The following is a 24149-nucleotide window of genomic DNA, read 5'->3' as shown; positions in this document are numbered from 1 at the left end:
CATCCCTAGCCACCAATACAAAGATTTCAGATCCTGATACATCTTTGTGGTGCTCTGGTGCAATGAATAAGGAGTGGTATGAGACTCATCCAAAATCTCTCGTCTAATACCAGCATCCACCGGAACACAAATATGATCCTTGTATCTCAACATACATGTCTTAGCAATGGTGAAACTACTCCAGCTAGGACATCCTCCCGATGCTTCTCTAACCGAGGATCATTCCTCTGAGCTTCTCTTATTCTCTTAAGGAGCATAGACTGAAGTGTAATATTGGCCAATCTACCCACAATGAGCTCGATCCCAGCTCTGGTCATATCCTTTGCCAATTCTCTGGATACATACGTTAAGCTATACACTTGTCCCGGGCCTCTCCGACTCGGAGCATCCGCTACTATGTTGGCTTTCTCTAGATGATAAAAGATATCACAGTCATAATCCTTCACCAACTCCAACCAACGTCTCTGCCTCATGTTCAGATCATTCTGAGTAAAGATATGCTTCAAATTCTTAGGATCGGTGTAGATCTCACACTTTTCTCCATATAGATAGTGTTGCCATACCTTCAGTGCAAATATCACAGCTGCCAACTCCAAGTCATGAATATGGTATCACTGTTCATACTTCTTTAATTGCCTTGAGGCATAGGCAATTACTTTACTAGCCTACATCAGAACAAAACTTAACCCCTGCCTCGAGCCATCACAATATACCACAAATTTCTCCCAATCTGAAGGAAGATTCAATATCGGAGCGGTGATCAATCATCACTTGAACTCTTGGAAGCTGTTCTCACATCTGTCTGACAAAACGAACTTCAAGTTCTTACGTGTAAACTTTGTCAGTGGTGTTGCAATCCTTGAGAACTCCCAACAAAACACCAATAGTATCTTGCTAAACCCAGGAAACTCTTAATCTCTATGGAACTCATAGGCCTTGGTCAATTTCTCATTGCCTCGATCTTGGCCGGATCCACCATGATTCCATCCTTACTGACAATGTGACCAAGGAAGGTCACTTGAGGTAGCCAGAACTCCTGTTTCTTAAATTTGGCATACAGTTTGTGTTTCCTCAACCTCTGAAGTACTAACCTAAGATGTTGCTCATGCTCTGTCTCTGACTAAGAGTAAATCAATATATCATCGATGAAGACAATCACAAACTTGTCCAAGTAGTCTCTGAACACCCTGTTCATCAAATCCATAAACACTGCCGAGGCATTGGTCAATCCAAAAGACATAACTAAAAACTCATACTTCCCATACCTCGTGAGAAAAACTGTCTTTGGAATATCCTTATCTTTGGTCCTCAGTTGGTGATAACCACATCAAAGATCAATCTTTGATAACACTGTCTTTCCTTGCAACTGTTCAAACAAGTCATCAATCCTTGGTAGCAGATACTTGTTCTTCGTAGTAAACTTATTCAACTCTCTATAGTCAATACACATCCTTAGTGACCCACCCTTGTTCTTCATAAATAATGCTGGTGCACCCCACGGTGAGAAACTAGGCCTGATAAATCCCAAATCTAGTAAATCTTGTAACTATACCTTCAACTCTCTCAGTTCTATCAGATTCATTCTGTACGATGCCCTAAACACTGGTTTTGTCCTCGGTGCCAACTCAATCACGACTCGATCTCTCGATGCGGCGACAATCCTGGTAAATCCTCTAGGAATACATCCAGAAACTCACAGACCATCCTAGTCTCTTTAGGTCCAACTGGTACGACCTTAGTGGTATCCACCACACTAGCTAGGAATCCTATACAACCTCCCTGCAATAGGTCTCTAGCCCTCAATGCTGAAATCACAGGAATGCGGGGCCCATTCATAGTACCCACAAATACAAATGGGTCCTTACACTCAGACTCAAAAGTTACCATCCTCCTTTTACAATCTATGGTTGCCCCATACTTGGCTAACCATTCCATACCCAAGATCATATCAAAATATTCTATCGGCAGCTCAATCAAATCTACAGAAAACTCCATACTATCAAGCTCTGCTGGTAATGAATTGACCCATCTCCTAGAGACTATCAATTACCCGGTAGGTAACAAAGTCCCAAATCCACAACGTAGAAATCACATGGTCTACACAATCTGTCTATCACTCTACTAGATACAAAAGAATGCGTAGCACCAGAATCATTCAACAAAGTGTAAGGAGAACAAGCATTAAAAATCTGACCTGTCACTACTGAGGGACTAGCCTCAGCCTCTAACTGTGTCAAGGTGAACACTCGAGCTGGAGTCAAATTATTCGCCTTCTTTGGTTCTTCCTTCTTCGAAATCTGGAAATCCTTCCTGAGATGCCCAATCACTCCACATAAAATGCATGCCTTCACTTGACATTCTCCCAGATGGTGCCTCCTACACCGGGCAAATTTTGGATAACTCCTCCAAATCTCATTGCTGCCCTGGCGGCCACCCTGAATACCCCGAGCCCTCCTATTTGGGCCTAGAACTATAGAATGTCTGGGGTCTTCCTCTTCTGGTCACTAAGGCCTCTGCCCCTACCAGATCCTACAAACGGAGGTACTACCCCTCCTGAAAACCCATCTAGCGGCGCTCTCGTGCCAAATCTTGTTCTCTACACCTTAGGAGTAAGGGCCTTCTCCACTACCTGAGCGTAAGTAGTAATTCCAGGCACAGAGGTGATCCAAACATCCCATGCTATCATAGCATTCAACCCTCAAACAAATTGTTCCTTTCTTGTCACATCAGTTGATACCAAGTCAAAAGCAAACTTGGTCAACCTGTAAAACTTCAAGGCATACTCTGTCACTGTCATATTGCCCTGAACCAAATTGGTGAACTCATATGCTTTCGCAGTTCTAACTGCATCATTGTAATACTTCTCATTGAACAAATCTCTAAATTCTTCCCAGTTCATTGTAGTTACATCTCGAGTCTGGGATACCACTTCCCACCAAATACGGGCGTCATACCGTAAGATATATGTGGCGCAGACCACTCTGTCATTACCTACCACCCTCATGAAATCCAGGATGGAGGTAGTCATAATCATCCACTACTCATTAATACTTGTGATTATTTATTTGTGTAATGCATTAAAACTTGTGATTATTTATTTGTATAATACATTAATACTTGTGATTATTTATTTGTATAATGCATTAATACTTGGGATTATTTATTTGTGTAATGCATTAATTTCAAATAATACTAATTGATTTATGTGTTGCAGATGGTAGATAAAACAGATGACAATGAGAAACATCAGGGTCATGGTAAAACAAGAATGAGTTACATGGCCCAACAAAAAGCCAAAGGAATCAAGAAAGATCTTGAATGGAACGATTTGGGACAACCAATAGGTGATGTGTATACATATATGATATCATATCTTGGATCCAGAGTATGAGCCACAATTTCTATCAACTTAGGTGATTGGAGGAAGGTCCCACAAGATCTGAAAGACAATCTATGAGCGGATATCATTGTAAGAAATTATCATTATGATATTTATTTATTTTTGTGTGATATCCAAATTTAATAATTACTTTTCTTGATTATATTCTCAGGGTGGTCACAACATTCCTCAAATCTTCAAACATGAGATTTTGAAAAAAGATGATCATATAATGAGGGATTTTAAAAGTGAATTCACTACCGAGTACATCAAACCTTTGGCTGAAATTGGTATGATGGAAGAACTCAAATTTCCCCCGAAGAAGTATAGCGATATACTTGACGAAAGAGAATGGTTAAAATTGGTATCTAGCCGTCTAAGTCCAGAGTTTCAAAAAGTGCATCAAGAACAAAAAGCACGCGCATTACAAATGAAGTCAAGACATCGAACATCTCGTAGAGGAATGGCTAATATAAGAGAAGATTTGGTAAGTATAATTGATATTAAAGTTTAAATAATGGTTGATATTATCGCAACATATAACTATAATTATCTTGTACGTTGTAGAAAAAAGAACAAAATATTCAAAATCTATAGAGGTATTAAGTTTGGCTTAGATCGCGTAAAAAAAATAAAGTTTGCGTGACAGAGTTGGACCGACAGATTGCCAATAAGATAGTAAGTTTTCTATGGTTTTATAATTAACATATTGATTTTATTTATATAAACTAATTTGACCAAACAATATCTTGAGTAGGAGGAGGTCAAAGAAAAATTGAGTCGTGATGAAATTACAACTTAGGGTTGAGATGACATCTTGACTCAAGCATTAGGGACACCAGAACACCCAGGTTGTGTTTGAGTTGGCGGGTATGATACTTTATAATAGTTGTTTTCTTTTAAGAATTATTTAGCTTGATTTATTGATTGACTTGGTTGATTATTTTTTAGGTTCACTGCGACCATGTAAAAAATGTTTGGAACAAAACCGAAAAAATGACTGCAAAAGAGGAGATTGCTCGGCTAAAAGTTGAGATTGAAGAGAAAAAAAGACATAAATCTACAACAGAAGATGAATTAGCTCAAAATGAGGAATACAATGAGGAAAACGATGAGTGGGGATACTATGATGAACGAAAATTTGAGAATCCAAATGATGAAGGACAATATTATGAGAATCCAAATGATGAGTGGCAATGCTATAAGAATCCAAATGATGAAGTCTATCGACTTGCCTCCTACGCAGGTGATCATTTTCATCAAACCGAAGACTATCCTATTGGTGAATTATACCAAACCACAACGAATCCTTTTGATGAAGATGATCGATCATCAATTTATGAATCCTTGTCACCACTGAGTTGTGAAGTGCAATTGTGTTATGATAATATTGACAATGTAGTGGCTAAGGGTGTAATCATTGTACCAAACATGGGTAGTCAAATTACCATCCATGAAATTGTACTTGACGATTTAGTTGTGAGGGTTTGGCTTATAGATGTCTTACAAGATGAAGCTGAGATCCCTATTCGCTTTGGTAACATACGATATGTTGGGCACGCATGAGACACATTTCTGCCTTGGCCAAAAAATTTAATCGTGACTTGTCAGGTATAAAATTATTTGCTTAGTTATTTATATTTTATTTTTACACGTGTACACTATATTGATATGTTAAATGATATTATGTAGGGTCCATCGACATTTAAACACAAATCCTTATCACCAATCCCACATTTATCATTAGCTGGATCTCACGTAGTCGTCCCCTCTGAAATAACTCAATTAGAACCTTCAAATTGGTTAACTGATGACCAAGGGGACAAAATTGATCTTAGTCTAAAATTTATAGTGAAGGAGTACTATTCCATTAAAGGAATAAATGGTGTTATACAAATTCCTGTTGACCCAGAGTTTATAGGAGATCGCGAGGCTATCTTCATCACTTCGAAAGACGTTTATCAAGCAGCCTCCATGGATAATATTGGATCCTCAGCTATGTTGTTTGGTATGAGGTATGTATCAATTCAAATTGAAATCATTCTATTATGTCATGACAAACTATTAGAGGAGTTTGAATATATTATATATTCATCCGTAGTGAAGTAGGTTCTGAGATAAAATTGTGTGCTTCGAAGATAACAGAAGGTTAAGAATATGTGTATCTTAGTGAAGTAAGTTCTACGAATTTTGTGTGCTGCGGTGGCTTATGGTTGAGAACATGCATGTTATTTTTTGTATGTTTTGTTTGAATTTAATTTATAGGTACTAATAATTTTGGATATGCTATAGAAATAGAGGAAACTCTGCCTGTTTTTTTTTTTATGATATTAATTGAAAATGATATTAATTTTTTAAGCGAAAATGTAATATGAATGATTGATTCTACAGATGCATTTGAGAAAACACACATCCAAGTTCATGACAGCTATACAAATTTTTTGACACCGAACATCTTTCTATTGGCAATGATGAAAGTAAAAATAATACGGTAGATCTGATATCCAAATGGATGATGACTATGGATAGATGGGGCCAAATATATTTCATTCCTTGGATTATTGAGTTTGAACGAACTACTTAAATATTATCACTATTATAGTTATATTTTAATCTTATAATAATTATAATTTATTACTGTTTTAGTCAACATTGGATGTTGGTGCTCGTGATGATGTGGGGGATGACCTTAATTTTGGACCCTTTGAAAAATCATAAATCTCCACCAATAATTAAGGAGGTTATGGAAAAGTAAGTTATTCAATTTTAATGTATGGATTGTTAATTTTTAAGAGTTGAGAGTATAATATGTATTTAATTAATTTTAATTTTTGTAGAGCATACACACAATGTTCGAAAAATGAATACATTGGCACATTTACAAAATTGCTGAGAGGTTATTGTCCAAAATAGCCCGAATGTCATGAATGTGGTTATTGTGTACTAAGATACATTTATGATCTTGTAAATGCACTGAATCCGGCATAAGTTATCAAGAAGAAAGCATGTTATATTTTATACTCTTTTTTGCTTAAGAAAAACTAGATATAGTATTTAATAATCTAATCTATATTAACTTTTAATTTTGTAGTGGTTTGGCAAAAAAAGAATATGATGTCAAAGACGATCTACTGCCACTACAAAGTGATTGGCTAGCAAGATTAATGCCATTTATTTACGAAGTCTAATTTTTCATATGTATGTAACTTGCTAACTTATTGAGTTATATGTTAAATGATATTTGTATGTTCTTATTATGTATATACAAACTACTTGTATGATATGTGAGTGTATATAATAATATGTTATCTTTTAATTAGATAATAATTCATCAAATTAGGTATTTTATATTACTATATAAAATTTGGGTACATAAATAGAATTTAAAATTAGGTAACATAAACGGAATTGAAAATATAATAATATTTGGGTATATAATAATAATTAATAAAATTAGGTAATATAAACGGAATAGAAAATATATATAAAGAAGCACGTCCAAAAATTAATAAAAAAACAAATGATTCCTTCACGATTTTGTTAACAAAACCGTAGAGAAAAAGAACACTTTTCTCTGCAGTCTCAAACACTGCGGTTCTTGGCATCCCAAAAAGCCGTAGTGTATTAAGGAAAAAAACTGTAGAGAAAAGCCTTTTTTGTAGTAGTTAGTGGATTTGGGCCTCCCTCAAAAGTAGGAGGGTGTTGCTTCCTCAAACCGCTTTTAAAGAGGCTCCCATCTATTCTAACCTTCTGACTGTCCCAGAATTGGTACTACTAGTGGCGGCACAGCTGGGGCAGCATTCCTTGGTGGACCTTGCTACCTAAGCTGTCTAATCTCTTCTTCCTGTGTTTGCAACCTTGCTTGCATTTCAGCAAACATCTGTTGCTAGTTCTCAGGGGTTGGTGGAGGGTTCTGACCCTGGTTATCCTCCCTAGCTTGGATTCCAGCACCGGCTAGTCTATTTGCTCGCCTTGGAAGTATAATTTCCAAGTATATCTGCAATCAATGACTTAACTAATCAGGAAATGATAACGGTACCCAATACCACCCCATGTTCCAAAACCAAACAAGTAAGCATACACACACAATAGCAATGCTAATAATCATATCATTAGCTTTCACATACAACAACCATGCTAATAAGCATGTCTTTTCATATTCACTTAGCAATCAAGGGTCAGGCCCTATCAGTATATCTCATGCTTCCTATTCTATCATGGAGATAAAGCATATATACTTCAATTAAGCAATTAAATACATATTCACATTATTATTTATCGAACAGTGAGTTGAGCTTATCTTTAGCGACGAGTGTACATGCCTAGCCAGTCTTTAGGAACCATTAAACCTTAACGACTCTGATACCAAGTTGTAACATCCTACTAATCCAGGAGCGTTACATTGTGTGCTTAAAATTGTGCTTAACTCGTTAAGCGAGTTATTTGGATTGAAACGTGTGATTAAAGTTAATTAAAGGAATGCATAATAATTTTTTTGGCCAAAAGAGTATTACTTTTAATTAAAAAGTTTCAGTATGTACATGGGATCCAAGAAAAAAGTTTATAAACAAATACAAACGTAAACAAGGTACAAAATGGCCGGCCTAAAATAAACTGAAACACTAGATCCAAAAATGAAGTCTCGACTATGGCGGTCGAGCAAGCTGCATATGTACACGTCGTCCTTAAAGCTCTCCAACTTATGGCTGGTTTAGCTTCTCTTTGCTCTTACCTGCACCACGTAGCACTCTTGAGCCAAGGCCCAGCAAGAAAACCCAATTCAGCAGAACAGATAATCAACATGATATAAATCATGAATAGCATGCTTAGTAGTTATAATCAAACTCAAGCAGACACACAATATATTTGCGAGGCCATAGAGCAGCACGAGCGCATACCGCACTCCTGAATTGGCCTCGCCATAATGACCTGCATTCCACATGCTAATGCTGACCACGACTTATAAGCCGAGCTTTCTAGACAAATACAGACATATATGCATCTCACATACAATACGATTATGCACAATTCAATACATTCACATGTAACCAGGTGTTCAAAGCATGGTTATAACCACATTCAATAACCAGGGCTAATGACCTAATCTCAGTGCATGTGTAGTTTTCTTACCTTGAGTCCTCATCGATTTAATAAGGCGACCTCTGTAATGACCCAACTACTCTAGACTTTTGGACCATTAACGAAAACTATACATACTAATCCTTAATAAAACTTACAAGTGAAAATACCATAACTTTATTAAGAAGCTTGTAAAAATGAAAGTAAAACTTACATAAAATATCAAGTAGGATATGGGATCCCATTGTTTTAAAATCAAAACATGACATAATTAAAAAGAGATTTACATAACAAAATGCGGAAAAATACATGTAAAAACCACAAGAAACAAAACTACATCCTCGAATCGAAACGCTTGGCTCTTGAATCCATTCCGCCTCAATACACATTCTCCAAGCTTCCAAGAACCTTTCCCGCCACTAAGACTATTTTCTTGCACATATAAACATAAAGGGAATGAGCCTAATGCCTAGCAAGGAAAATCTAACATATAGCCATATACATAAAAATTCATAATGCAACATAAAAACATAACATAACACTTATATCACATACATACTATAATGGCCATTATTACTTGGGGTCCCATAGACTAAACAAGTCATATGCCTATTAGATTAGTGGGGTCTTGCTAGCTAAGCAAGTCATATGCCCATAATCCATTTGGGGCTTGTTAGTCATATGGGTCATATGCCCAAGCCTACAAACATACATAACATAACATATTTCATAACATAAAAATCATTAGATAACATATAAAAGCATATAACATATAAATTCTACCCTATTTTCCTTACCAAATTACTGGGATATGATAACAAGTTTGGGACCTTGGAACACTCCTAAAAGCCATTTATGAAAGGGTGAGTCTTTTGAAGAAAAAGAGATGAAAGAGATGAAGGAACTATACTTTTTAAAATATACTTACCAAAACCTTTTGCTCAAGAACTTAGATTTCCTAACCCAAAATAAAGAATAAGGTTAGAAGGCTGAGTAGAAGACTATGAGAACTTAAATAAAATAATACCAATGAACTAAAGTGTGGAAATACCTTTAAGACTTGTAAGACCAATCTAAACTTTGAACCGAAATGCTATAAACCTTACCTCCCCAAGTGTTTGATAAGCTTATAGTGATCAAGCTTATGATTCCCAACCCAAGTGTTTACACTCTCACACTCTCCTAGCAACTTGCAACCTCTGAACTTAGAGTAATAGATGAATAATGGCTGAGTACTAGGTCCTATTTATAGAGTTTAGGAATGAATAGATCTTCATTTAACTTGAATAAAAATAATGGCTTTTTAAGTGAAAATAATTTGAATTATCGTTCAGAAGAGGCTGAAGACTCGTTCAGAAAGGTGTTGGACTTATCAAGAGGTTGAAGGGTTGAATGGAAAATGATTTCAAAAACTTTTAAATTATGCTGAGAGGGGCGATATATCGCCCCCTGTAGGCGATATATCGCCCCCTGTAGGCGATATATCGCCTGAGCCAGTATGCCCGAGGCAATCATGCATCATTTCGTGTTTTTCGTATCTTCGTGCTGCGATATATCGCCCCATATAGCTGCGATATATCGGCATAGATTATTTAAACACGAAATTACACATTTTTAGATTAATTTAAATTGAGTAAACAGCCTTGACTAAGCCCTTTAACGTTTTCAAAGCTGCTGACTGACCTTAGAGTATTCAAATTTTAACCTTAATAAATTAAATCCTCAAAATACTTAATCATTATTAAACCCATACATAACATGTGCTAAAATCCTATTGGTTCTTATCTAAACCTTATAGTATAATAAATATTATCCTCAATATTAGTCATATTAATCAAATCTTAGGTTAAAATTAATATTCCTACACTATAGGTTAAACTTAGAAAATCTACAAGTACTACTATGAGTGTCCAAATAAATCCCGGTCTGAACCAATAAATCCATGGTCATAAAGATAATACTATAATACTACTATATAACTAGCTAAATAAAGTTCTTGGACTCTACAATTCTCCCCTACTAAAAAGAATTTCGTCCTCGAAATTTACTTACCAAATAATTCCGGATACCGGCCTTGCATGTCCTCCTCCAACTCCCACGTTGCCTATTGTTCAGAACTATTACTCCATAGGACTTTGACTATAGGAAAGCTCTTGGACCGTAACTACTTCATCCCCCTATCTAGGATGTTAACCGATCGTTCCTCGTAACTTAAGTCTTTCTGGAGTGCTATTGTATCGTACTTGAGGACGTGAGATGGGTCTGACACATATTTGCGTAGCTTCGAGATGTGGAACACGTTGTGACTATCGGCTAGTGCTGGCGGTAGGGCTAGTCTATACGCAACTGGTCCCACTTTCTCCAATATCTCAAAAGGACCAATGAATCAAGGACTAAGCTTGCCTTTCTTCCCGAATCGCTTGACACCTTTCATAGGAGATATCTTCAGGAAGACTTGATCTCCAACATGAAATTCCACATCGCGTTGCTTGGCATCCACATAGCTTTTATGACGGCTTTGAGCAGCAAGCATACACTGTCTAATAAGCGCTACTGCTTCTTGAGCTTGTTTAACAGCTTCGGGGCCTAGAAGCTTCCTTTCTCCTACCTCGTCCGAGTGCAACGGTGATCGGCACCTTCTTCCATATAGCAACTCATAAGGTGCCATCCCGATCGTTGACTGGTAGCTGTTGTTGTAGGAAAACTCTATCAATGGTAAGTACTTGTTCCATGATCCTCCGAAATCAAGTACACACGCGCGTAGCATATCCTCTAAAATCTGAATCATACGCTCGGACTGCCCATCTGTCTGAGGATGAAAAGCTGTACTAAGACTTAACTTAGTACCCATAGTTTGCTGTAAATTTCCCCAAAATCTTGATGTGAACACCGGTCCTCTATCCGAAACTATTGTCTTGGGGATACCATGCAACCGTACTCTCTCTTGGACATAGATGTCTGCATATTGGTCTGCCGTATATGAAGTCTTAACAGGTAGGAAATGAGCCGACTTGGTTAGTCTATCTATTACTATCCAAGCGGAATCATGCTGCTTATTCGTCCTTGGCAAACCCGTCACGAAGTCCATAGCTATATCGTCCCACTTCCATTCTGGTACGCTAAGCGGTTGCAATAAACCTGCAGGGCGCTGATGCTCTGCTTTCACTTGCTGGCACACAAGACACTTAGACACAAACTCTGCTATGTCCTTCTTCATTCCTGGCCACCAATATACTGCCTTAACATCATGAGTCATCTTGGTTGACCCTGGGTGAACTGAGTACCGGGTACTGTGCGCTTCTTCCAGAATCGTCTTCTTAATACTTTGATCATTTGGCACGCATACCCGATCCTTATATCTCAATAAACCTTGGCTAGATATTGAGAAAGCTGTAGTCTTGCCTTCTCTGACTGCATCCATATGTGCTGCTAGTATGTCATCATGTCTCTGACCAATCCGTATGTCCTCTAGCAGATTTGATTGGATAGACAAGTTAGCCAGCTTGCCTACAACTACTTCTATTCCGGCACTGATCAACTTCTGCTGTAGCGGCTTTTCTATTCCAGATAAAGCTGCTAAATTTCCATAACTTTTTCTACTAAGCGCATCGGTAACTACGTTCGCCTTTCCTGGGTGGTATAGGATTTCGCAGTCGTAATCCTTTACTAACTCCAACCACCTGCGCTGCCTCATGTTGAGCTCCTTCTGCGTAAAGAAGTATTTTAAACTCTTGTGGTCCGTATAAATCTCGCACCGTTCTCCGTAAAGATAATGGCGCCAGATTTTTAAGCAAAGACCACCGCTGCCAACTCCATATCGTGAGTTAGATAGCGCTTCTCGTACTCCTTCAATTGTCGTGAGGCGTAGGCTATCACCTTGTCATTTTGCATTAGTACACAACCCAATCCTTGCTTCGATGCATCGCAGTAGACCACGAACTTATCGTTGGGTGTCGGTACACTGAGTACTGGTGTTGAGCAAAGCTTATCTTTAAGCAACTGGAAGTTTTCTTCACACTTATCATTCCAGTTAAATTTTTGATGTTTCCGGGTTAGGTTGGTGAGCGGAGTGGCTATCTTAGAAAATCCCTCTACATACTTTCTATAATAACCTGCTAACCCTAAGAAGCTTCTTACTTCAGATGCGTTCTTTGGTCTGGGCCAATCTTTCACGGCCTCTACCTTTGATGGGTCTACAGCAACTCCCTCTTTCGATATAATGTGCCCGAGGAACACCACTTGCGAAAGCCAAAATTTGCATTTCTTGAACTTGGCGTAGAGTTGATGCTCCTTCAATCGCGTCAAAATCAACCTTAAATGTTCCTCGTGCTCTACTTCATCCTTGGAGTATATTAAAATGTCATCGATGAACACAACGACGAATTTATCCAAGTAGTCTTTGAAGATCCTTTTCATTAAGTCCATAAACGCAGCTAGTGCGTTAGTAAGACCAAAGGACATAACGAAGAACTCGTAATGTCCATAACGAGTCCTAAAGGCTGTCTTAGGAATATCTTCTCCCTTTACCTTGAGCTGATGATACCCGGACCGTAAATCGATTTTTGAAAATACAGTCGCACCTCGGAGTTGATCAAACAAATCGTCGATCCGAGGTAGCGGGTACTTGTTCTTAATCGTTACTTTGTTCAGCTCACGATAGTCTATACACATCCGCATACTTCCGTCCTTCTTCTTCACGAATAGTACCGGAGCTCCCCATGGAGAATGGCTTGGCCTAATAAAACCCAAGTCTAGGAGTTCTTGTAGCTGCGTCTTTAACTCCTTGAGTTCCGTAGGTGCCATCCGGTATGGTGCCTTAGAGATAGGCTCGGTGCCTGGTACTAATTCTATCGTGAAGTCTATTTCTCGAGTTGGCGGCAATCCTGGAAAGTCATTGGGAAATACCTCTGGAAATTCTTGTATAACACGGACATCTCCAACCTTAAGTGGTGTCTCCCTTTCCACATTCGTAACGATGGCTAAGAACGCTTGGCATCCTTTTTCCATCATTCTTTGAGCTTTGAGACATGATACCAACGGGGTGCGTAATCCTGAAGCTTGTCCCATGAAGCATAATTTATGGCCGTCAGGAGTCTCGAACATCACCTTCTTGCGTTTACAGTTGATGGTTGCGCCATGCCGTGCTAGCCAGTCCATGCCTAGTATTATGTCGAAGTCCTTGATCACCAGTTCTATCAGGTCTCCTTCTAGTTCTATGTCCTCAATCTTGATCGGTACGCCTCGTACTATCCGTGATGATAGAACTACCTTGCCCGAAGGCAACTCGGTTACAAACCTAGTTCTAAATCTTTCACAAGGTTTGTCTAGTTTTTCTATCATTCCTAACGAGATATACGAATGAGTGGCTCCCGAATCAAATAATACAGAACATAAGTTATTGAGGATAGAAACCTGACCTGTGACCACCTTATTGCTAGCATCAGCCTCTCCTTGGGTTAAAGCAAAAACCCTAGCAGGAACCATCTTGCCGTCCTTCTTCCCTTCTGGCTTTTGTTGAGGACAATCTCTTTTACGATGCCCTTCCTGACCACAGTTAAAACATTCCTTGGTGTTTGCGCGACATTCTCCAGGATGCTTCTTCTGACACTTAGCACATGGCGGGTATTCCACGTAACCCGGCCTATTTCCCCCATTATTCGTACGTGCCCTCTTATCGCTGTCGAATTTCTTGTTATCCGGATGCCGTCTTTTCTGGCCGTTACCGTTGTTGCTTGATTGATTGTTGCCGTTATGGTTGCTGTTCCGATTAGTCTGAGGTTGACTTTGCTGTCTAGGTTCAGGCTTACTGGCTTCCTCCTTACTTACATTAGCGTGCAACCTTTTTACTTCTATCGCCGTCTCAAGAACATCGGCATATGTAGTGTTTCCCGGGTTTGCTAACTTAACCCCCATCTCGATCTTCGGTCGAAGTCCTCTAACAAATTTGTTCACCCTCAGAAAATCAGTTGGAACCATCTCCGATGCGAACTTTGCTAAGCGGTCGAACTGACGAGCATACTCCGCCACTGATAAAGTACCTTGCTTCAAGTTAGCGAACTCCTCAACTATAATGACCCACTACTCTAGACTTTTGGACCATTAACGAAACTATACATACAAAACCTTAATAGAACTTACATTTACGAAAATACCATAATTTTATTAAGTAACTTGTAAAAATAAGAGTTACTTACATAAATACTAAGAAGGATATGGCATCCCATTGTCTTTAAAAACAAAGCATGATTTAAAATGAAAGGAATTACATAGGAAGTGCGGAAAATACATGTAAAACCATAAAAAGTAAAACAAGACTACATCCTCGAGAAATCGAACTCTCGATTCCTTGACTCCATTCACCATCGATACACATTCTCCAAGCGTCCACGAATCTTACCGCCTCTAAAGCTATTTTCCTGCACATAAAACAAAAAGGAATAAGCCTAATGCCCAGCAAGGAAAATCTAACACATAGTCATAAACATAAATTCATAATAAACATAAAGACATATCATAACACGTATTACATACACTTACTATAATGGCCATTATTACTTGGGGTCCCATAGACTAAGCTAGTCATATGCCCATGAGATTAGTGGGGTCCTACTAGCTAAGTAGGTCATATGCCCATAATCTACTTGGGGTCTTGTTAGTCTTATGGGTCATATGCCCAAGCCTACAAACATACATATTCATAACATATTTATAACATATTTCATAACATAACACATAAGATAACATAAGCATAAAACATATAGATTCTATCCTATTTTCCTTACCAAAGTTACCAGGATATGTGGACAGTGTTGGGACTTTGGAACACTCCTAATAATCATTATGAAAAAGAGTGAGTCTAATGAAGAAAAAGAGATGAAAAGGAATGGAAGAAATGGAATGACTAAACCTTTGAGAAACATACTTACCAAAACTTATGAGCGAGTTCTTAGATTTCCTAACCAAAATAAGAATGAGGTTAGGAGACTGAGTAGAAGGCTATGAGAAAGAAAATAACATAAAACAAATGAACTAGAGTTTTGGTTTACCTCAAAGACTTGTAAGACCAATCTACACCACAACCGAAATACTATAGAACCTTACTTCCCAAAGTGTTTGATAAGCTTATGATGTTTAAGCTTATGATTCCCCAACCCAGGTGTTTACACTCTCACACTCACTTAGTACTTGCAGCCTCTGAACTTAGAGCAAAAGGTGAATAATGGCTGGGTACTAGGTCCTATTTATAGAGTTTAGGAATGAAAGGATCTTGATTTTACTTGAATAAAAATAATAGCTTTTTAGGTGAAAAATATTTGAATAATCGTTCAACAGAGGCTGAAGACTCGTTCAAAAAGATGCTGAACTTATCAAGAGGTTGAATGGCTGAATGGGAAATGATTTCAAAACATTTCAAAATACACTGATGGAGGCGATATATCGCCCCCTGTAGGCAATATATCGCCTGGGCCAGTATGCCCGAGGCAGTCGTGCATTGTCTCGTGTTTTCCGTATCTACGTGCTGCGATATATCGCCCCCTATAGCTGTGATATATCAGCACACGCTGATTAATTAAACACGAAATTACACATTTTTAGCTAAGTTTGAATGGAGTAAACAGCCTTGACTAAGCCCCCAACGTATTCAAAGCTGCTGACTGACCTTATAGCATTCAAACTTTACTCCTTATTAAATTTAATCCTCAAAATACTTAATCCTTAATCACCCATTCATAACATGTGCTTAAAATCCTATTGGTCCTCATCTAAACCTTATAATATAATAAATATTATCCTTAATATCAGTCATATAATCAAACCTTAGGTTAAAATTAATATTCTTATACTATAGGTTAAACTTAGAAAATCTATAAGTACTACTATGAGTGTCCAAATAATTCCCGGTCTGAACCAAAAATCCACAGTTACAAAGATAATACTATACATACTATAATACTACTAAATAATTAGCTAAGTAAAGTTCTTGGACTCTACATCAACTCTCGTAGCGAGTACAGCCGAATTGTAGTACTTTTTGTGGAACAGCACCACAAATCGGGTCCATGTCATGGTGGCAACATCATGCGATTGCTGGACCAAGTCCCACCATATCCTGGCATCCTTCTTGAGCAAAGACGAGGCGCAGGATATGTGGTCCGCATTACTGAGATTCATGTGCGTCAGAATCGGCTCCACATTCCTTAGCCACTCTTCTGCCTCAAAGGGGTCTGTAGTCCCTTCGAAGTTTGGAGCGTGCTGCTTGCGGAACCTCTCATACACTGGCTCCATGTTCGGCACTGGATATGGTGCGTAGTTTGTCACTGGCCATCCCCCATATGGACCAACTTGTTGGGGTGCTGGGGCCATATGTTGTGGCTGCGGCAATGGCGGAGGCTGAGTTTGAGCCTGTTGGTGTTGTTGCTGCAAAAGTTCCTCGACTTGTTGTCGCAGTCTGGCGATCTCCTCAGTGTTGTCAGCTGGCGATGCCGGTGTGTTGCGGCAGGCAGTAGCACGCACTCCCCTTCTACGAACTGGAGGGGCTTCATTGGTTGCTGGGACGGCGTTGGAGGCGTTTCCGTTGGTGCGTGCAGATCTTCGGAGCGACATCGTAGCAGAGTTCTAACAGTTGAAAGAAACATGTTAGAACTTTACCTAATAGGCTCTAAGGCAAAAACTTATTCTAAAACAAACATATCTCGGACCTATTTATTATGACTTCTTATGAAAAAAAAATTATATAAGTCTTTATTTATTATTTAGAGTGGGTTTCTATACTTAGAAAAACAAGTCATCTTTATTTTCTAAGTCTGTTTCTAATCATCCTATATGACTTAATTCTCAGGCTCGAAACTTATCTTTGTTCCAAAGTTAACCATATTGAGGGAAGGCTGGGATCAGTAAAATCGTTCCCACTACTATGGCCCCCTAACTCTCAATAAGGAAACTTGGTTCATTGATTTGTATCCACCCTCACCGAACTTAGTCATTATTCATTTAATTTATTATTTATTATGATTGCGAAAATAAAATCAAACTCATACATGATAATAAAATAACATGTTATTCATTTGGAAAAAAAAAAGTTTTTCACTTATTACAATCATTAAATAAAGAAATAAATAAAACAAACAATGAAAAACTAACTATTCTAAAAATCAGGATCTTCTACATCCGATCCTTCATCTAGCATGTCATCATCTATCTCCTCATAATCGTCGTTATCGTGTGCATCAAAATGTCCTCTAGGAAGGTTTGGAAAAATCCTATGTTTTTGCTCATTTGTAAACTGAAATTCTGATTTTGCAGTGAACCTAATTAAGAGGAAGTAATATCGCATTGCTAATGGCAGTTCATCCTCATCATTCATTGTTTCCCGTATTTCCTCTAAGGCTGCTATTACAGGATGAAAATCTTTAAATAGTCTAATTATTAATACATATTGTTCTGTTGATCTCATCATTATTTGCTTAGACTCTTGAAGGTGACCTATTTCTTTGTGGAACAAGAGCAATCTTCGAGTGATTCTTTCTAGTGCTCCTACGGTGTTTCTTGGCTCCCTTATTCTTTTAAAAGCCTTAATGGCTCGAATATCCTGATAGGTTAAAGCTCAGTTCATACTTAACTGAAAACATAAACACTAAAGTTGTTAGCAATACACATAAGCAAAATAACTATAACTTAAATACTTACTTGGCGGTCAGATTCGGAGCTTTGAGTGTGTGTATCGAGGAGAACTTCATGCGAAGGAACCGTTGCTCTGATACCAACTGTAATGACCCAACTACTCTAGACTTTTGGACCATTAACGAAAACTATACATACTAATCCTTAATAAAACTTACAAGTGAAAATACCATAACTTTATTAAGAAACTTACATAAAATATCAAGTAGGATACGGGATCCCATTGTTTTAAAATCAAAACATGACATAATTAAAAAGAGATTTACATAACAAAATGCGGAAAACTACATGTAAAAACCATAAGAAACAAAACTACATCCTCGAATCAAAACGCTCGGCTGTTGAATCCATTCCGCCTCAATACACATTCTCCAAGCTTGCAAGAGCCTTTCCCGCCACTAAGACTATTTTCCTGTACATATAAACATAAAAGGAATGAGCCTAATGCCCAACAAGGAAAATCTAACATATAGCCATATACATAAAAATTCATAATGCAACATAAAAACATAACATAACACTTATATCACATACATACTATAATGGCCATTATTACTTGGGGTCTCATAGACTAAACAAGTCATATTCCCATTAGATTAGTGGGGTCTTGCTAGCTAAGCAAGCCATATGCCCATAATCCATTTGGGGCTTGTTAGTCATATGGGTCATATGCCCAAGCCTACAAACATACATAACATAACATATTTCATAACATAAAAATCATTAGATAACATATAAAAGCATATAACATATAAATTCTATCCTATTTTCCTTACCAAAATTACCGGGATATGAGAACAAGTTTGGGACCTTGGAACACTCCTAAAAGCCATTTATGAAAGGGTGAGTCTTTTGAAGAAAAAGAGATGAAAGAGATGAAGGAACTATACTTTTTAAAATATACTTACCAAAACCTTTTGCTCAAGAACTTAGATTTCCTAACCCAAAATAAAGAATAAGGTTAGAAGGCTGAGTAGAAGACTATGAGAACTTAAATAAAATAATACCAATGAACTAAAGTGTGGAAATACCTTGAAGACTTGTAAGACCAATCTAAACCTTGAACCGAAATGCTATAAACCTTACTTCCCCAAGTGTTTGATAAGCTTATAGTGATCAAGCTTATGATTCCCAACCCAAGTGTTTACACTCTCACACTCTCCTAGCAACTTGCAACCTCTGAACTTAGAGTAATAGATGAATAATGGCTGGGTACTAGGTCCTATTTATAGAGTTTAGGAATGAAGAGATCTTCATTTAACTTGAATAAAAATAATGGCTTTTTAAGTGAAAATAATTTGAATTATCGTTCAGAAGAGGGTGAAGACTCGTTCAAAAAGGTGCTGGACTTATCAAGAGGTTGAAGGGTTGAATGGAAAAAGATTTCAAAAACTTTCAAATTATGCTGAGAGGGGCGATATATCGCCCCCTGTAGGCGATATATCGGCATAGGCTGATTATTTAAACACGAAATTACACATTTTTAGCTTAATTTAAATTGAGTAAACAGCCTTGACTAAGCCCTTTAACGTTTTCAAAGCTGCTGACTGACCTTAGAGTATTCAAATTTTAACCTTAATAAATTAAATCCTCAAAATACCTAATCATTATTAAACCCATACATAACATGTGCTAAAATCCTATTGGTTCTTATCTAAACCTTATAGTATAATAAATATTATCCTCAATATCAGTCATATTAATCAAACCTTATGTTAAAATTAATATTCCTACACTATAGGTTAAACTTAGAAAATCTACAAGTACTACTATGAGTGTCCAAATAAATCCCGGTCTGAACCAATAAATCCACGGTCATAAAGATAATACTATAATACTACTATCTAACTAGCTAAATAAAGTTCTTGGACTCTACAACCTCGAGTATGATCCGTTAATCTCGAGCCTAGCGGTAATCCCTAGTCACAATACATTGAGAAATTCTATCAAGAACTAAAACCAATAAAGAACTTCAAGACCAAGCCCTTAGCCCTTGGGACCTCTAATTCTACTAAATCGAGTAGCGGAATCGTTTCCAAGCCCTTTGATTTGGTTCCCCAAAACCCAGACTCAAGATATTCTAAAATCACATTTAGCAGCCGCGACCCCAAAATAGGCTGAGAAGCCTCCAAGAAATCATAAGCATTTTGAGCCGCAACGCCAACCACTAAGGGCCGTGACGCCCCACTAGTCGAGAGTTTGACCCAAAATTTCTTTCTATTTTCAACCACGACGCTCCCTACTAAGGGCGGCCGCAGCGCCGTGGCAGTCCGAGGGAAACCCACCCTCAAAGACATTCAAGCGGACCACGACGCTTCTACTAAGCGTCGCGGCGCTACCGCGAGAAATCTAGGAAGAGCGATTTCTGAAATTACAAACCGAACCAAATAACCCTAAAACATGGTTCTAACCAGTTTCAAGCTTATTCTAGACCACATTTCAATAATACAACCCATAAACACCATAAATGACACCAACACATACCCAAAACTCATTGAAATTCCCCACTTGCTCAAGAACGTCTAGCACAAAAGAAATCAACGACTAACCTTTAATTCCTCTGAAATTCTGGATGCCCTAGCTGATGGTGCCCCTAACACCCTCTGATCCTCAACCACAAGCTTCAATTCCCACTAAGATCACTTCTAGGCTTGATGTTTAAGGAAGAGTTCCTCAAAATACCAAAGAGAGCAAATGAGAGAGAAAGAGGGAGATAGAGTACAGGAAAAAGTAAGGGAAAGCTTCAGACTTTACTAAGTATTTAACTATATTAATGGCAAAACACCATTTTTTCCCTGCCTTAGTCAAACCTCAAAGCTAACCCGCGGCCAAGGGCATTTTGGTCATTTGACACCAATTCCCACTAAACCTCAAATTACACTTAAAATTCCCTATTAATCCACTAACCTCCAAATACTAACATCTTTCTCAAATATGTATCCCATATTCCAATATAATTCTCGGTAGTTCACCAAATTATCAAAATACCCCTAGGCTCACCCCGAGCCGGGTATTTATCCCCATTGTGAGTACTTTTCCGCTAACTTGCTCAAAAGGACCGACTCATGCCGAATATCTCATATATATTCACATAATAATGTGGTATCAAACATATAGCACATAAAATTACAGATACACCCCCAATGTGTCAAAATTATGAAAATACCCTTTTTAACAAAAACAGGCCTATAAGCACATTTAATACTCATAAACATTCATATCATAATATAACTCATATAATTCACATATTCACATATAAACATTCAATGAAATCACAAATATCATAGATAAATCCAATTATGTCCTCCCGACACACTAATTAAGGCACCAAGCCGACGATACAATAAGACTCTACAAAGTCCATAATTCAGTGGAGGAGGAACCCATTTGTACTTTTTTCTAAGGGATATATATCAAATTGATATCAACTAAATGCATTAGCATATGATTAGGTGATCGATGGTTGTTTCCCTGCTAATATAAAATATATTGTGTTAACTGAAAGAAAAAGAAGAAAAAAAGACATGCATGTGTATAGACACTGCATATACATAATACAGTCATATGGAGAAAAATAACTGTATGTACACATTTTTCATGCAGTGCTCGTCTTGAAAAGTCAGGCCATATTTTACATATATTTGTGTTAGAGATCGAGTAGAGAGAGAAATAAAGAAAGAATTGGAGTAAGAAAGTATTTATTTTTAGTACGACCGTGTGGTGAGGAGACATAACAATAAATTATGAGCTACTCACTACTTATCAATCCATGGCAACAATACAACCACGTGTTTTATATTTATTTTTTCACCTACTCTTCCACACAACAACTCCCTAAATGTCATCAATATATATATACACATTAATATACACATATACTTAGTATTGTCTTTCTCTGGCTAGGTAGCTACGTACAATGGAGGCATCTGAGATGAAAAGTGTGAGATTGGTAGTGATGATGATGATGATGATGTTCTTGTGTGTTAGTGCAAAGTCAAAATTAGTACCTTGCCTTTTCATATTCGGAGATTCTTTGGCTGATAATGGCAATAATAACAGGCTTAATACTTCGGCTAAAGCCAATTATAAGCCCTATGGGATTGACTTCCTTGATTCTCGTCCAACTGGGAGATTCACCAATGGCAGAACCACTGTTGATATCATTGGTCTCTCCACTCTTCTCATCTTCATAATTCTAAAAAAAAAAAAAGAACATTTTCATTAGAAAGAAAATAATATATAGTGAGTTATTAATAGTTTCTCTATGTTGTTCATATGAATTATTTCAGCTCAACTTCTGGGTTTCAACAAGTTCATTCCAGCCTATGCTACTCTTAACAGCAGCTTCAATTTACTGAGTGGTGCCAATTATGCATCTGGGGGATCTGGAATTCTCAGGCAAACTGGGACACATATGGTACATTATATTTATTTATTTAATCTTATTGTATATAAATAATGTTTTGATCAATTTATAGTATGGTTTTTAGGGTCAAAATATTTGCTTGAAGAAACAGATAAAGCATCACCAAATTATGGTATCAAGAATAAGTGACTTACTAGGGAGCAAGAGATCACAAGAGCTATTAAACAAGTGCTTATATTGGGTTGAAATGGGAAATAATGATTACATTAACAACTACTTCGTGCCTTGGTTTTACTCCTCTGGAAACCTTTATACTCCTCAACAGTTTGCTCTTATTCTCATCCAAAAATATCGTCACCATGTTATGGTAATTCATAATTCTTGATTAGTACTTCTAATTACATCATAAAACACCCAATTTATTGTTAATTTTTTTTAAAATTATTTGGTAGGAATTGTACAATTATGGAGCTAGAATGATCGCTTTGGTTGGATTGGGACAAATTGGGTGTACTCCAAATGCAATTTGGACATATGGGACGAGCAATGGCTCGACATGTGTGAGTTTCATGGACGATGCTGTTCAATTATTCAATGAAAGACTTGTAACACTCGTCGATGAACTCAACAATGCTTTTGTTGACACAAAATATATTTACATCAACTCTTACGAGATAGGATCTTCTATAGATCCTATTGCATTGGGTAAGAGTTTGTTTGGTGACACTTTTAATTTTGATCGAAGTTAGTTAAAAATAATAAATTAATTTTGTTTTGTTTTGTGTTTTTCAAGGGTTCAAGGTTTGGAATGTTGGGTGTTGTGGTGGGCTTGAGAATGGTCAATGTAAGCCATTGGAGATTCCATGTGAGAATAGAAGAGAATATGTGTTTTGGGATTCATTTCATCCAACTGAGGCTTACAACTTTATCACTGCCAGTAAAATATACAAAGCTTATAACCTATCATATAGTTACCCCATGGATATCAGTGATCTTGTTCACTCATTTGAACAAATTAATATTGCCTGATATTTCTTCTGGCCTAGTTAAATAATTAGTAATAATCCAAGGTTTAACATTTATGTATTTTAAAAAAAAAAAAAAAAGGGAATCCCTTAATAAAGCTTGCTTTGCCATTTGAGGTTGAGCCATTTTAGTCAATATGGTTTGAAGATTATATATATTAGCCAAATTGCCTTATATTGGTTGATATTCAGCTTTCTCATACAATTGAATGACATGCCATGTCATTTAAATTAATGTTCCATCTCACCTTTAAAAAATAGTTTTAAAATAAAATTAATCTTAATTTTAGATTTATTAATTTAATAAAAATATAACTAAAAAACCCCTTATGACTCGTTACCCTATCTTTTCTTCTTCTCCCTATCCCCTATTTTCACCTGTTCATCTTCTCGATCTTATGCAACGAATCAGGGACAAAGCTTACAGTTAGGATTGTGAGGCGGCGGGACCAAAGGCGGAGATCTGTGTTGGGTCTAGTTGAACCTCACAACTGGGGCTATGCGTGGTTGAAGCTAGGGACAAACCTGTGTGCGCTGGGGAGGAAGGGCTTTGATGGGAGTCGTGTTCCCAATTTGTGTATACCGAGGAGAAATGGCTTTGAGGCAGTGAACATGAAAG

At 37.4% G+C, this 24149-nt stretch overlaps 1 protein-coding gene across 1 annotated transcript; it reads left to right on the top strand.

Moving 5' to 3' along the window:
• The first annotated feature begins 22009 nt into the window (after positions 1-22009).
• LOC133801701 (GDSL esterase/lipase At1g29670-like) lies at positions 22010-23666 on the top strand. Its single transcript, XM_062239957.1, has 5 exons — positions 22010-22305; positions 22429-22556; positions 22630-22872; positions 22958-23210; positions 23299-23666. Exons 1-5 carry the CDS (start codon positions 22056-22058, stop codon positions 23532-23534), a joined length of 1110 nt encoding a protein of 369 aa, XP_062095941.1. The 5' UTR covers positions 22010-22055; the 3' UTR covers positions 23535-23666.
• Positions 23667-24149: the final 483 nt, after the last annotated feature.

This window comes from Humulus lupulus, chromosome 9 (assembly GCF_963169125.1).
Source record: "Humulus lupulus chromosome 9, drHumLupu1.1, whole genome shotgun sequence".
Classification (NCBI taxonomy): domain Eukaryota; kingdom Viridiplantae; phylum Streptophyta; class Magnoliopsida; order Rosales; family Cannabaceae; genus Humulus; species Humulus lupulus.
The sequence above is the reverse complement of the archived record's forward strand: the minus strand, read 5'-3'. Positions and strand labels throughout refer to the sequence as shown.